Below are 13696 nucleotides of genomic sequence, written 5' to 3' on the forward strand. Positions count from 1 at the left end.
AGCCCTTTCCCTGCCAGGGTTGTATCTATGCCATCTGTACCCTGTCATATCCCATTGGCACCTAGCAACTGAGGAGGTGGTGTTCCATCTTTCTTTAGCCAACAAGACAACGAATGTATAATAGGATATGATCACTTACCCAAGAGGTAGCTGTTCACAGCCAGCAAGAGGTAAATATGCAAAGATATAAATCCAAGGCCTAGGCTATGATGACACTCAGATTTGCTTTTGTTGAATTAGATCAGAATTATGACCTTTTTTTCTTTCTATGAAGGACAGAATTTGAAGAAAATATGTAAAAACCTTAAGACTGAAAAAATTCAGCACAAGAACGTTATTACATAGGTACAAAATTCAAGTTTAAGAATTAGTAGGTGGAAGGTACACCTAAATCCCAACAAAACAGATATTAATTTTTATGTTGATAAATTCCTCTTGTGAGGCAGCTTGAATATTGCTCTTCCTCTTCTATCTTTTCTTATACACTTCTAAATGTTTCTTGCTCTCCCGCAAAAATGCACACTTCCACGCATGTAAGATCTCTCTTAGTCCCAGGTATCTTTTCTTGAGGGGAAAATAGAGGATATGCACTCACCCCACCCCCGTGAATTTGGATATCCTTTCATACTTCATCTCCTAAGGCTCACCATGGAGATAATAATGCCAGTCCGTGGAATTATTGAGCTAATATAGTTTAAAATCTTGTGATTAGAATCTGACAGTAAAGACCCACAAAACATGTTTTTCATTTTTGGTATTAATTGGTTATTACAATGTCATTATTTCAGAAATTTATAATTCTGTGGGGGTATTTATTATTGTCATAACCTTTCTCCCTTGCTTTCTAGTTTTTTCAGAAAGTTGAAGAATCAGGTTTAGAATCTGAAGGAATATTTCGGCTCTCAGGATGTACTGCGAAAGTGAAGGTACTGAATGCTTACTCTCTTCCTGGGTAGACTTAATTCATACATGTACCAGGTACTACATCCTTTGTGTTGTGGTTGATGCTTTCAAGTATTACTTGATACCTAATAATACATAATGTTCTGTTATCTTGATAAGTATATCCCTTTATGGCCCAGGAAGATAGTAGAGGGCAGTACTTGCCTTGCACAAGGCCAATCCTGGTCTATCGCCGGCATCCCATATCACTCTCCATGCGTGCCAGGAATAATTCCTAAGCATTGACAAATGTAGCCCTCAAACCAAAAATAAATAGGTAAATAAATCAAAGTATATATAAAATATATTAAATAAAATAAAAGTAAAATAAAATTGTGTGTATATGTATATTAAAATAGTGATTAAGAAAAAGAAAACCAACAGTGAAATGTGATCAAAAACTGCTGCTTGCCTTTGTGAAAACTATAATGTCCTATTACTGTTCTTTGGCTAAAATACCTTAGTTTATGTTTCTTTTTAATCCTGGAATACATTAGGCCAACATTTGGTGAGCCCTTATTTTCATAATTAGTTGCTTTAAGCTTAAAAACTTTCTTTGGCTCCCTTTTTAATGAAAACCTTTCTGTTGGGACGATCATAGCTATGAGAATACCCACTCAGTAGTTCCAACACTCACTGCCATTTAAGGAAATGTTTGTTCTGCATGGTAAACCACATTTGTACTATGATCCTTCCCTTTGCGTTCTTGCTTCTAAATAGTGGCCACCTCTGAAGATAAATATTTTAGAAAAAAAAATCACATATTTACATCTTTTTCTATCTATGGGCAGACACAGTAAAGTGTTCCTCCTTGCTCTCATAAAAACTTGGGCAGGGTTAATGATGAGTCATTAGGTAAGGGGAAATTGAACTATTAAGAGGAAATGTGTGAGACTGAAGAGAGCTTAACTGGCTGAGTACATGCTTGACAGGCAGGAGACCTAGGTATGGTTCCTGTCACCACATGGTCCCCCAAGCACTGGTCAGAGCAGCTCATGAAAGCAGAGTCCAGGGCCTGGAGAGATAGCACAGCGGTGTTTGCCTTGCAAGCAGCCGATCCAGGATCAAAGGTGGTTGGTTGAATCCCGGTGTCCCATATGGTCCCCCGTGCCTGCCAGGAGCGATTTCTGAGCAGACAGCCAGGAGTAACCCCTGAGCACCACCGGGTGTGACCCAAAAACCAAAAAAAAAAAAAAAAAAAAAAAAAAAAAAAAAAAAAAAAAAAAAAGAAAGCAGAGTCCAAAGGGAGTGACTTCCAAATACCACCAAGTGTGACCCAGGAGCCAGAAGTTGACCCCCACACCCTGTGTATGTCTCCACCCATTCCTGCACAAAAAGAAAAAGAAATGTGTAAAGGCAGGAAAAGAATCTCCTCATGAATTCATTTTTGGTATATGTTTTGGGAAATTTCTATTTGTGTCAGAAGTCTCCGAGTTTTTATATAGAAGTGTGACAAGATGTTTTTTCCCAAATGGAAGCAGAATAAATAGGCTGCATCTATTGGAAATTTCAGAAAGCAGATGCTGGGCAAGATTAGGAATAGAAAAGGGTAACTGGAGGTGGGAAGTTGGGGCTAGAGAATGTTTCTGCAAGATAAAGGAGAAACAGGATTGGGTGGCCTGCCTCAGAGCAGTTGCAATCCCTCCTTAGAACTTCCCTCTCTTCAACCTTCAACCTCTTCTCCCCTATCCTCTCCCCTCTCCTCTTCTCCCTCCTTCTCCATTCCTCATCTTCCCTCCTCCCTTTCCTTATCTTTATCCATTCCTCATTCTCCTTTCCTTACCTTTACTCTCTTTTCCTCTTTCCTATCTTCTCACCTCCTCTCTTCTCACTCCTCTCCCCTTTCCTATCCTTTCCCATCTTCTCCCTTAACCTCCTCACCTCTCCTCCATCTCCTCAGTTTCCTCTCTCCCTTTTTCTCTCCACAATTGTCTTCTTTCCTTCTCTCTCCTCTCCCCTCTTCTTTTCTCTTTTTTTCTTCCTCTTCCCTCCCCCCTCTCTTCTCAACTTCTCTTCTTTCCTCTCATCTCCCCCTTCTCCTTTCTTCTTTTACTTCCTCTTCCCTCTTCCTTTTCTTTCCCACTCCTCTCTGCTCCTTCCCCTTTCTTCCTGGAGAAATACCTGTGATGCTGGGGGGCCTTGCAGGAATGGACACCAGGGCCTTATTCTGTAGGGCATGTGCACTTGGGCTACATCCCTAGCAAGTTCTTTTTTGAAAGATCTCTACCATACTTGGCCAGTGGCAAAAGGGAACAGGACTAGTGAGAGCATTTTCATTTCTCTGAGAATGGAGCTTGCTAAATATACTGGTTCCTCCAATAATGTTCGTTTATATAGCACAGGCCAGGATTGTTTTGTTCTCATCAGTGCTAAAATGGAGCGATGATTAAAGGAATGACCTCTGTTGAAGGATCTGCTTTTTATACGTGTTTGCTTAAAGTTAAACTTCCCAGGAACCTATGGAGGACATTTAAATGAACATTCACTGTGTTGGCAGAAGTTAGTTTGGAAGGCAGGAATATTCCATAAAACTCCTTAAGTCAGCTTTTTGTCCTAGGGTCTGTGTATATGCTGCACAGATGGGTTGTGAAATTAAGGGTGGAACCTACCACTGTTTGGGTTGAATTTTTGTCTATGTTTATATGGTCAGCTAATCCAGATGATTAAATGAAATGTCTAAACAAAAGTTGACTCTATCTCCTAAACTTCTATGTATAATTGGAAATTTGTTTGCAGTTATTCTGACTCATGTGTATGTGATTTCAAGTTCTGTTTTTTAAACTATTCGAAACTATTCAAAAACAACACATGACATTTCTTGTGTGGATGACATTTAACATCATAGCAGAGGCTCACTTTCCTCTGAAAATAGCTATGAAAGGCTAATAATTCATTTCAAGTTTTCTTGAGGGCACATGCATTCTTAGACCTCATTTAAATATGTCTCGTTTCTCTCCTCACTGGTTTTGTGTTGTTGGCCCATTTATTCCATCTGTTGTTAGTTTTTTTCAAAAAATGCAATCCAGATGTTTTTGTGGTTTGAGCTCCAGGAAAGCCAATGTGAGAGAAATTTGGCCCAGTGACTAAAAATGGGAGAATATAACAGCCAGAAAGAGCATGTAATTTGATATGTTAAAAGGGTCTTATTTCTGTCCTTTGTTCAAGCTTTAAACTACCTTTTTTTCTTGTTATTTCAGCCATTAGGCTAGCTCCTCAACCTACCCAATATGCTTGGGGAAAAGAAAGTTTAAGAAAAAAATTTATTCTATTATAATTATCTTCAAATTGTGCCAAGTGGATAACACTTAACACCAGTTTGTACTCTGAGAACCTGATAAGACTTAGGGGGAAATAGCCGTGGGGGAAGCTGCTGTTCTTGGCCCAATTGTGCACACAATGGCAGAACCCATTCCTGTATTGAGGCTTCTGATCATTTGGAACCAATTTAATGCTTTGGTGTTTCCACTGATTTTCTTTTCCAAAAATGACAGAAATTTGAGCCAAACACTAGGGACTATCTTTCATAGCAGAAGGCAAACAGACATTGACATGGAAGGTTTTCTTTTTCAACTAGTTTCAATCATTCTGAGGCTGCTCTCAATGTTAAATAATTACATTACCTGGTCTGCTGGCTTCATTTCCTGAACTGGTTTTGGATGCTGAAGGTATATCATTTGCATTCTTATAAAAGTGCCTCAGAAATGGAAGTAGGTCATATATTTGCTCTGAGGAGACTTAGCGACGTGGTTTTTGGCCCTCATTCAATGCTCTTATTAACACTGGATAGAAAGTATGACTTCTTTCATCTCCAAAGACTTCCTGCTTTCAGCAAGGTAAATTCAACATGTGGACTTCAGAATTTCATGTTTAGGTCTACCACTACAATGGCAGCTATGAGCTCTGCTGCCACCTCTCATAAGAGCTACTCTGGGCACAACCAAGACTGTCTGACTCTCTCTCTCTCTCCCTTCCCTCCCTCTCTCTTTCTCTCTCTTTTTCTCTCTCTCTCCCCTTCTCTCTCTCTCTCTCTCTCTCTCTCTCATTTTCATTTTGTATTAACAATACAAGCAATGTGAAGTGATATTATTTCCAGATAATCCATATGCTTGCGTATTTTCCATAGGAATGATGAGAAAAGTTATAATATACCAAAAGGAGGGGAATGAAATGAATAGCCACCATTTTAATGGAGGCTTCTACTAGGGCAGGTTCTGTCCCTTGAGGACTTTACATTACCTGACTTAATCTCTGTAAGGTCATTTTAATGTCACTGTTACTGAATTAGTGAGAAACATGAGGCATGGACCATTTAACCAGTAAGCTCTAGAACTGGGAGGAAAACCTCAAAATATCTGGTTAGAGAGCCTGTCCCTCATGTTGGCTTCATATTGACTCTTATGTGACAGAGTTCTATGTTAAGATGGGGGTCACATCAACCTTTAGAAAACTTACTATGTTAGGATTGTAAGGTGGATTTGAATAATTCTTTTCCTAGTGCTTTCAGCCCACTGGAAAACAATTTCTCTTTTGCTTTATGGTACTTTAACAAGCAATAAACAAGGACCATTTTATCCTTCTCCTGTGTTTACTATAATAGCACCTTCATCTGCTCATTACTCTAGCTAGAAATCTGAGTCAATTTGGACTTTATTTCTTCCTCTAGAGATCATTCTCAATCCATCAATGATTTTTGAAAATTTTCTCTCCTAGGTATATCTTAAGTGACTCCTCTCTTTTTTAAATCTAGCCCCCCAACCCAACTACTTATCCAAGTTAGTCCTTAGCTCTCCAACCAGAAGTAGTGCCACGGCTCAATAACTGATCTCCATATTGCTAGCCTGCTCTCAAAACCAGCACCAACCTCCATCTCCCTCCAAATCATTTTTTTCTCTGGCATGTCAGCAGGCTACTCTCATGCTTATAAATCTTCATTGTGCCTCATTGCCTGCAGAATGAAATCTAGTCAGCACAGATCAGCTATGGTCTCCTTTTCACTTTCATCTCTCATGTACTTGTCTGTGATGCTTCAGCAACTCTGAACAAGTTGAGTTAAACATACTGCTGTCACAATGTTGTTTCTGTGGGAGCAGTTCTTCTGTTAGAATACCCTTGTATTTATCTTCTTTCTTTTTTGATGATATGAAGGTGATGGGCTACACTTTGCAGTACTCAGGAATGATCCCTAGTAGTGCTTAATATACTATGATGTGCCAGTGCCAGGTCAGTTGCGTACAAGACAAGCACCTTCCTTCTTCCCTAATCTCCCTAGCTCACGACCTTTCTTAAGGCACTTATCACCCTGAATTTGCATTATGAGTTACTAAAATATTCCCATCCAGTGGACTAAAAGAAAAAGTTAAAGAATGCTTTTCATGCAGCCTCCTCTTGATTGATCCTAATACAAGCTCTATAATTCCTATTCTCTAACTCCTATTCATATTTATATGACTGCTCCTGTGCATATTGGGGTGGGGGGGCACACTCAGAGGTATTCAGGGTTTAGTCCGGGCTCTGATCTTCGGAATAACTCCTGAACTGCTTGGGGGACCATATGAGTGCTGGTAATTGAACCTAGGTCTGGCATGCAAAGCAAATGCCCTTCCCCTGTACTATTGCTCCAACCTCATGTTTGTTATTTTTGTTTATTTGTTTCTTCATTTGTTTGATTTTGGGTTACACCTGGGCTTCTTCTGACTGCACTTAGAAATTGATTTTTCTGGTTTTTGGTTTTGGGGCCACACCTGGCTCTTTGGTCAGAAATTGCTCCTGGCAGGCTCGGGGGACTATAGGGGATACCAGGGATAGAAATGGGTGTATCCCTGGTCATTTGTGTGCAAGGCAAATGCCCTACCACTATGCTATTACTCCTACCATCAGAAATTACTCTTGACTGGTGGTGTTTAGGGAACATATTGGATGCTAGGTATTAAACTCGGGTCAGCTGCATATAAGGCAAGTGAACTACCCACTGTACTATTTCCATCCCCCTCCTTGCTTTATAAAGTATATTTATCAACAGAAGATTGCTTGAAAAGTTTTATGATTCTTATTATAAATTAAAAAGGTTTTAGGGCAAAGAATAAAGTCTTTTGCCATAGTCATTGGGAGCTGGTGTGATGCTCAGAACCATGCATGTATCTGCCATATTGCCTCTGCTTTGCAAGATCTGGGAAGCATGAGATCACTTATGTTAGAGCTGCTTAATGAGCTGCTCTGTGGGAGAAAAAGATCAGATGAGTAGGTTTTCTTTGTTGTGTATGTTCCAGGCTGTAAGAATTGGGTTTCTTATGAAAATAAAGCAGGGGTGTAAAGATAATCAGCATTTCAGAGTCTTCTTTCTAATTATCTTTTGGGGAGAAGTTGGTGACAGTTAATGAATTAATCATCTTTTGGAGAAAATGTGGTGACAGTTAAAGAATTAACGAAAACTGCCTCAATTATGGGTAGATTGTAACTGTGGAACAGTATAAAGGGAAGACTTGAAGTACAGGGAACCTTCAGTTCAAGGGAACAGCAGAAAGTAAGTTTGAATTTAAAAGAAATATGAAAAATAGGTGATGCTGATAATTACATAATTTGATTCTAAAATATTTGATTGTCAAATAATATAAACCCAACTTGGACTCAGGGAAATCTTGGTGATGCTTTTAACATTTTATCCCTAATCTTCTGCAGGATTGGGTCAGCATACAGGCATGTGGAAGACAACGTTTATCTTTTCATTAAACATTGTCCTAACTGCTTCAGGGAGATGCCTTTTAGTTCTCTGCATTGCTACAGTGACCACTGAGTCTCTTTCTTAGGAAACTTCTTATTCTATCTATGAACTAGTTGAGAAGGAAGCATTCTTGATCTAACTGAGAAATAGATGACAGGATAGCAGAAGGAAGGGATTATGAAAAGAAATGGAAATGAAGGTGTTGTCAAATTTTGGCAGAAAATTTGTCATGAGAGCATAAGTGGAATTCTGCCAAAATCACATAAATGAAACTGTGCTTTGAGAACTTTTATATTTGTGCAGAATTAACAAGTTATTTTAAGATTAATATTCCTCTAAAATATTATAAAAACTTTTGCCCCCCCCCTTTCCTTTGTTGTCATTGTTACTGTTCTGATATCCAGGGTCATTGGTTGTAATTGTGCTAGCAGATCAGGGCCTGAAGATTGTTTTCAGCATGTGAAAAAGTGCCAAGGCTTGAACCCATGATCTTTTCACATGCAAGGCAGGTATTCTGTCATTGAGACACACATACCTGGTTCCTAGAAACTTTTTTCAAAATTGGTAAATAATTGTTTTCAATTTATACTACATTTTTAAAAATAAATAGACTTCTAGTCTAGTTACAATGAGTTTATATAATAATAGTATTTTGTAGGACCAAGGGTTTAAACTGTAAATACTCATTGAATATTGTCTTTTTTCTTGAATTTTAGCAATACCGTGAAGAACTAGATGCCAAATTTAATGCTGATAAATTCAAGTGGGACAAAATGTGCCATAGAGAAGCTGCAGTAATGTTGAAAGCATTTTTCAGAGAACTACCCACTTCTCTCTTCCCTGTGGAATATATACCTGCCTTCATCACACTAATGGAAAGTAGGTGAAAAAAGTGATTGAATTATATATATATTATATATATATATATATTGCCAGTAGTATATATATATATTCAACAAAATACATATTGATAGTAAAATAGCACAACAGACCATCCATGATCAAATGTGTCATAAATGTATAGATTTGCTATTTGCTGGCAATGACTGGTACAGTATTGAGTTTACTGGCAAGTTGTTTTGTATATTTGTATGTCTATGTTTATAAAATAGGATTTAGAAAGTTATATAATCTTTAAAAGACAGTACTACAGAAAATACAGGCTCTTGAGATTTGAATTCCTGATCAACCATGTGTTAATCATGCAATCACCCTTTCTGAAATTAATTGCTAAGTCGACATCTATAAATTACAAATCATAATTAATTTCCACTGTTGGGAATATTAAATGAAACCATGCACAATAGTACCTGGTTTATAATAGTCCTTGATAAAACCTCTCCCTTCTTTAAGTTTAAGGTCCTGAATTCAATAATAATTACAATTATTACAATAATTACAAAAAAAATAATATAAAAATTTCTTTGTTTTTCAAAATTAAAATTTATCTAATTGTGTTACTTAAAGTTAGGAAGACACATATATTAGTCCTTAAGTGAATTACATGAACCAAGGAATAAAAACTGGAAAATGTCTGTTGCATTTGGCTATAAGAAAATGGTTTGGTATGGTTTCGGCCTAAGGGTTGAATATTGTGGCTTATATGAAAAGAGAAATTTAGAAATGCTACAAAGTAGGGGCATTAACACTCAAAAGGATTTCAGGTCTAGCTACTTTCAAGCCTATTAATGAAACTAGGACTCAACATAGGCAGAAAGGGCTGGAACCAAATTGAGAGGCATAATCCCAGGTAAGTACATTGACATTGGCAACTCAACTCCAAGTGATGGTTGCCTTACAGGAGTGAGAACCATCATTCAAACTTTAATGGAAAAAATTCTTGATTATAGGTTCATATTCTTTTTTAATAGTGAGATTTCTTTTTTGTTTGTTTGTTTGTTTGTTTGTTTTTGGGTCACACCCGGCAGTGCTTAGGGGTGACTCCTGGCTCTCTGCTCAGAAATCGCTCCTGGCAGGCTCTGGGACCATATGGGATGCCAAGAGTCTAACCACCGTCCTTCTGCATGCAAGGCAAATGCCTTACCTCCATGCTATCTCTCCGGCCCCTAATTGTGAGCTTTCTGAGTGATAACTCTATCTCTCATTTAGAAATTCTACAGATTGGCTGGAGCGGTATCAATTTTAAATCTACAATCAAGGAAATTAATATTACCTATATAGAATGGTCTTTGTTCTATAGATTATTATGTTCTAAATATTTTACATTTTGAAGCAAAATGTATTTATAACATTATTTTTTGTTCTTTATTTTTTGGGCCAGACCCGGTGGTACTCAAGGGTTATTTCTGGCTCTGCACTCAGGAATCACTCCTGGTTGTGTTCAGAAGACTGTCTGGGATGGCAGGGATCCAATCCAGGTTGGCTGCATGCAAGACACACATCAAATGCACTGTACTATGGTTTCGAACCCTCTTTTTTTGGCTTTAGAGTATAGGAAGTGATAGGCTAGGCAGTTTTTTTTTTTGTTTTTGTTTTTGTTTTTTTTTGAGATTTAATTCATATAACATCTATGCCTGAAAACTCTTTTCTTAAGTGCTTTTCAAAAAACACTTACCAGGGACCAGAGCTATAGCACAGCAGTAGGGCACTTGCCTTGCACACCCAGAATAGACTCGTGTTTGGTTTCCAGCATCTTATATGGTCCCCCAAGCCTGCCAGGAGTGATCTGAGCAAAGAGCCAGGAGTAACCCTTGAGTGCTGCTGGGTGTGACCAAAAACCAAACCAAAAAACCAAATAAACAATTGCCAGTAGTCATTGTTATTTTTTATTAAATTGAAGATATTTTCTTTTTAGGTTTTCAAATTTCAATTTGATGGTTATTAGTATTTTCTACTCATTGTGATTACTTGTCTTTTCATTCATTATAAGCATATTTTCTTCATATAACAACATGTATAATCATATGTTCCTTAATTGAAAACTTTCTGAGAAATAGCATTATTGGGCAATTTTGGTTTTGTGCAAATCTGTACATTGTAATTACACAAACCTAGATAGTTCAGCTTACTTCAGTCCTAGGCCATATCTTATTGTCTATGGGGAATGCCATCATTGACCAGGGTGTCATTAAGTGTTATATAACTGAAGTTTTGAGAGTTTCCACACAACAATTGCCTGCTCATTCCAACTCCTAGGTCATATCAGAGCTAGTGTCAATAGATTTTTCTTTTCATCTAAAAGCAGGTCACTCTTGGTTGTCAGTAAATAAAAAACCTTATCCTGACTTTTGTGAATTTTCTTTTCTTTTTCTTTTCTTTTTTTTTTTTTTTTTTGGAGGCTTCCTTCTGGCATTTTATAATATTTCTCTAAAGATTAGGTTTCTGTTTTATTTTGTTGGTTTACTTTTATGAGATAATTTTTTGTCTGAACATAAATTACCAGTAGTCTTTTGGATAGCATTTTACTTTCAGTTCAGTAATTTAATCCTTACCCAGGCTACTCTCATATATATGACTCATGGATCAACCAAACATTGGGTGGATTTTATACGAGATTCAGTAATTTTCATTTTTCCTTTCTGGGACTCTCCTAGCTTCAATAGCTATGACCATTCCAAACCCTGATCTCTAGTTGTTCAAACCAGGAAGATGAGTATTTTTCTTCTTTCTTTCTTTCTTTCTTTCTTTCTTTCTTTCTTTCTTTCTTTCTTTCTTTCTTTCTTTCTTTCTTTCTTTCTTTCTTTCTTTCTTTCTTTCTTTCTTTCTTTCTTTCTTTCTTTCTTTCTTTCTTTCTTTCTTTCTTTCTTTCTTTCTTTCTTTCTTTCTTTCTTTCTTTTCTTTCTTTCTTTCTTTCTTTCTTTCTTTTTCTCTTTCTTTCTTTCTTCTTTCTCTCTTTTTTCTTTCTCTATCTTCCTTCTTTTTCCTTTCTTCCTCTTTCTCTTTCTTTTCTCTATCTTCCTTCTTTTCTTTCTTTCTTCTTTCGTCTTTCTCTCTCTTTATCTTCCTTTCTTCTTTCTTTTTTCTCTCTTTCTTTATTTTCCTTTCTTCTTTTTTCCTTTCTTCATTTTTCTTTTTTCTTTTCTTTCTTTTCTCTTCCTTCCTTCTTTTATTTCGTTCTTCTTTCATCTTTCTCTTTCTCTTTATCTTCCTTTCTTCTCTTTCTTTTTTCTCTTTCTCTTTCTTTATTTTCCTTTCTTTTTTCCTTTCTTCCTCTTTCTCTTCTTTTCTTTTCTCTTCCTTCTTTCTTTTCTCTATCCTCCTTCCTTCTTTTCTTTCTTTCTTTCTTTCTTTCTTTCTTTCTTTCTTTCTTTCTTTCTTTCTTTCTTTCTTTCTTTCTTTCTTTCTTTCTTTCTTTCTTTCTTTCTTTCTTTCTTTCTTTCTTTCTTTCTTTCTTTCTTTCTTTCTTTCTTTCTTTCTTTCTTTCTTTCTTTCTTTCCTTTCTTTTTCTTGACCAGTGGCTCTCAGAGGTTATTCTTGGCTCTGTACTCAGAAATCACTCCTGGCAGGTTCAAGAAACCATATGGAATGGCAGGGATTAACCCAGGTTGGCCATGTGTAAGGCAAACATCCTACCCACTATGCTCTCACTCTGGCACCTTGGTTTTTCTTTTAAGAAAAAGGCAGGAAATGTGCACTGGTGACAGATGCTGTACATCAAATGACAGAAACTCAAGCATGATCAATATTATAACCACAGTACTTAAAGTAATTTAATTTTTACAAAGTTTTAGCCACTTATTGCCATTCTGACTGTAGCCTGGCAGCAGTCAAAGTCAGAAAACTACAATTTCTGTGCCATTCTCATTCCAGTTTCTAGTCTTCTCCTAAGTTTCTATTCATTCTTCACTGCTCACTAATCTCATCATTTTCTTTGTCCTGAGTTTGTCATTCTCCTCAGGAGATAAATCAGGGATTTTAACTTAGCCATACCAGAAGTTGGACTGCCTTTATTCGTTAGTCCAGAAAGCACAAAATTTTCTGTAAAGTGTGTTCTCTTCGAAAATAGCATTAATTTTGCCTTAGTCTGTTGTTGATAGATTAAAACATTTATCTTTGTCCCCTCTGTCACAGAGAATTATTTTTTTTTTTACTTGGTATAATGGAATTATACCAGAAGACAAAAATCCAATTTCAAGCCTTTAAAGACAGTCATATTAAGAAAGGTGTTCAAGGGCCCAGAGAGATAGCACAGTGGCGTTTGCCTTGCAAGCAGCCAATCCAGGACCAAAGGTGGTTGGTTCGAATCCCAGTGTCCCATATGGTCCCCTGTGCCTGCCAGGAGCTATTTCTGAGCAGACAGCCAGGAGTAACCCCTGAGCACCGCCGAGTGTGACCCAAAAACAAACAAACAAAAAAAAAAAAAAAAAAAAAGAAAAGAAAAGAAAAGAAAGGTGTTCAAGTAGATTCATTTTCTTAACATTGTTGTTACTTGTCTGACTGCGGCCAGTGTCCTTTATTGGATGAAAAGCCTGGAAAAAACTCTGAAAAGGTTGATAAACTAGTCCATGTTTTTCTGTATGGCTTTGGAAGGAACACTACTATACTGCAGTGATTGGTTTGAAACCTTCAGACTACTTCCAGCAGGGAAAATGGCCTTATTGCCTTTGGGTATTTTTTAGAAGGAGAAGAATTGTGGGTATGTGCTGTGTTTAAACTGCTCTTCTTGATACTCTGAAATGGAGTTCAGGGAATGTAGTCTTTCACACTATTATGACTACGTTCTCTTTTTCCCTTTTCATCCTTGGTCCGAAAATTCCCCTCAAAATTAAAAATGGCTTTAGTAAAGAAGAATATTCGGGCCCGGAGAGATAGCACAGCAGTGTTTGCCTTGCAAGCAGCCGATCCAGGACCAAAGGTGGTTGGTTCGAATCCCGGTGTCCCATATGGTCCCCCGTGCCTGCCAGGAGCTATTTCTGAGCAGACAGCCAGGAGTAACCCCTGAGCACCGCCGGGTGTGGCCCAAAAACCAAAAACCAAAAAAAAAAAAAAAAAAAAAGAATATTCAACTGAGACACCATAAATGAATTGGTTCTGAAATTGTACACCACAAAACGTGTAGCAACAGTTTCTTAAGTC

The 13696-nt window shown here is 37.4% G+C and overlaps 1 protein-coding gene across 1 annotated transcript in view; it reads left to right on the forward strand.

The window, feature by feature from the left end:
- Nucleotides 1–13696, forward strand: part of ARHGAP28 (Rho GTPase activating protein 28) — a 189430-nt gene that overhangs the window by 148803 nt on the left and 26931 nt on the right. The window contains exons 11-12 of the mRNA XM_049770195.1: nt 849–926; nt 8377–8539. Of these exons, the coding sequence (XP_049626152.1) occupies nt 849–926; nt 8377–8539 (241 nt within the window). The remainder of the gene's footprint in view (nt 1–848; nt 927–8376; nt 8540–13696) is intronic.

The sequence above is a fragment of the Suncus etruscus genome, chromosome 3 (assembly GCF_024139225.1).
Source record: "Suncus etruscus isolate mSunEtr1 chromosome 3, mSunEtr1.pri.cur, whole genome shotgun sequence".
Lineage (NCBI taxonomy): Eukaryota > Metazoa > Chordata > Mammalia > Eulipotyphla > Soricidae > Suncus > Suncus etruscus.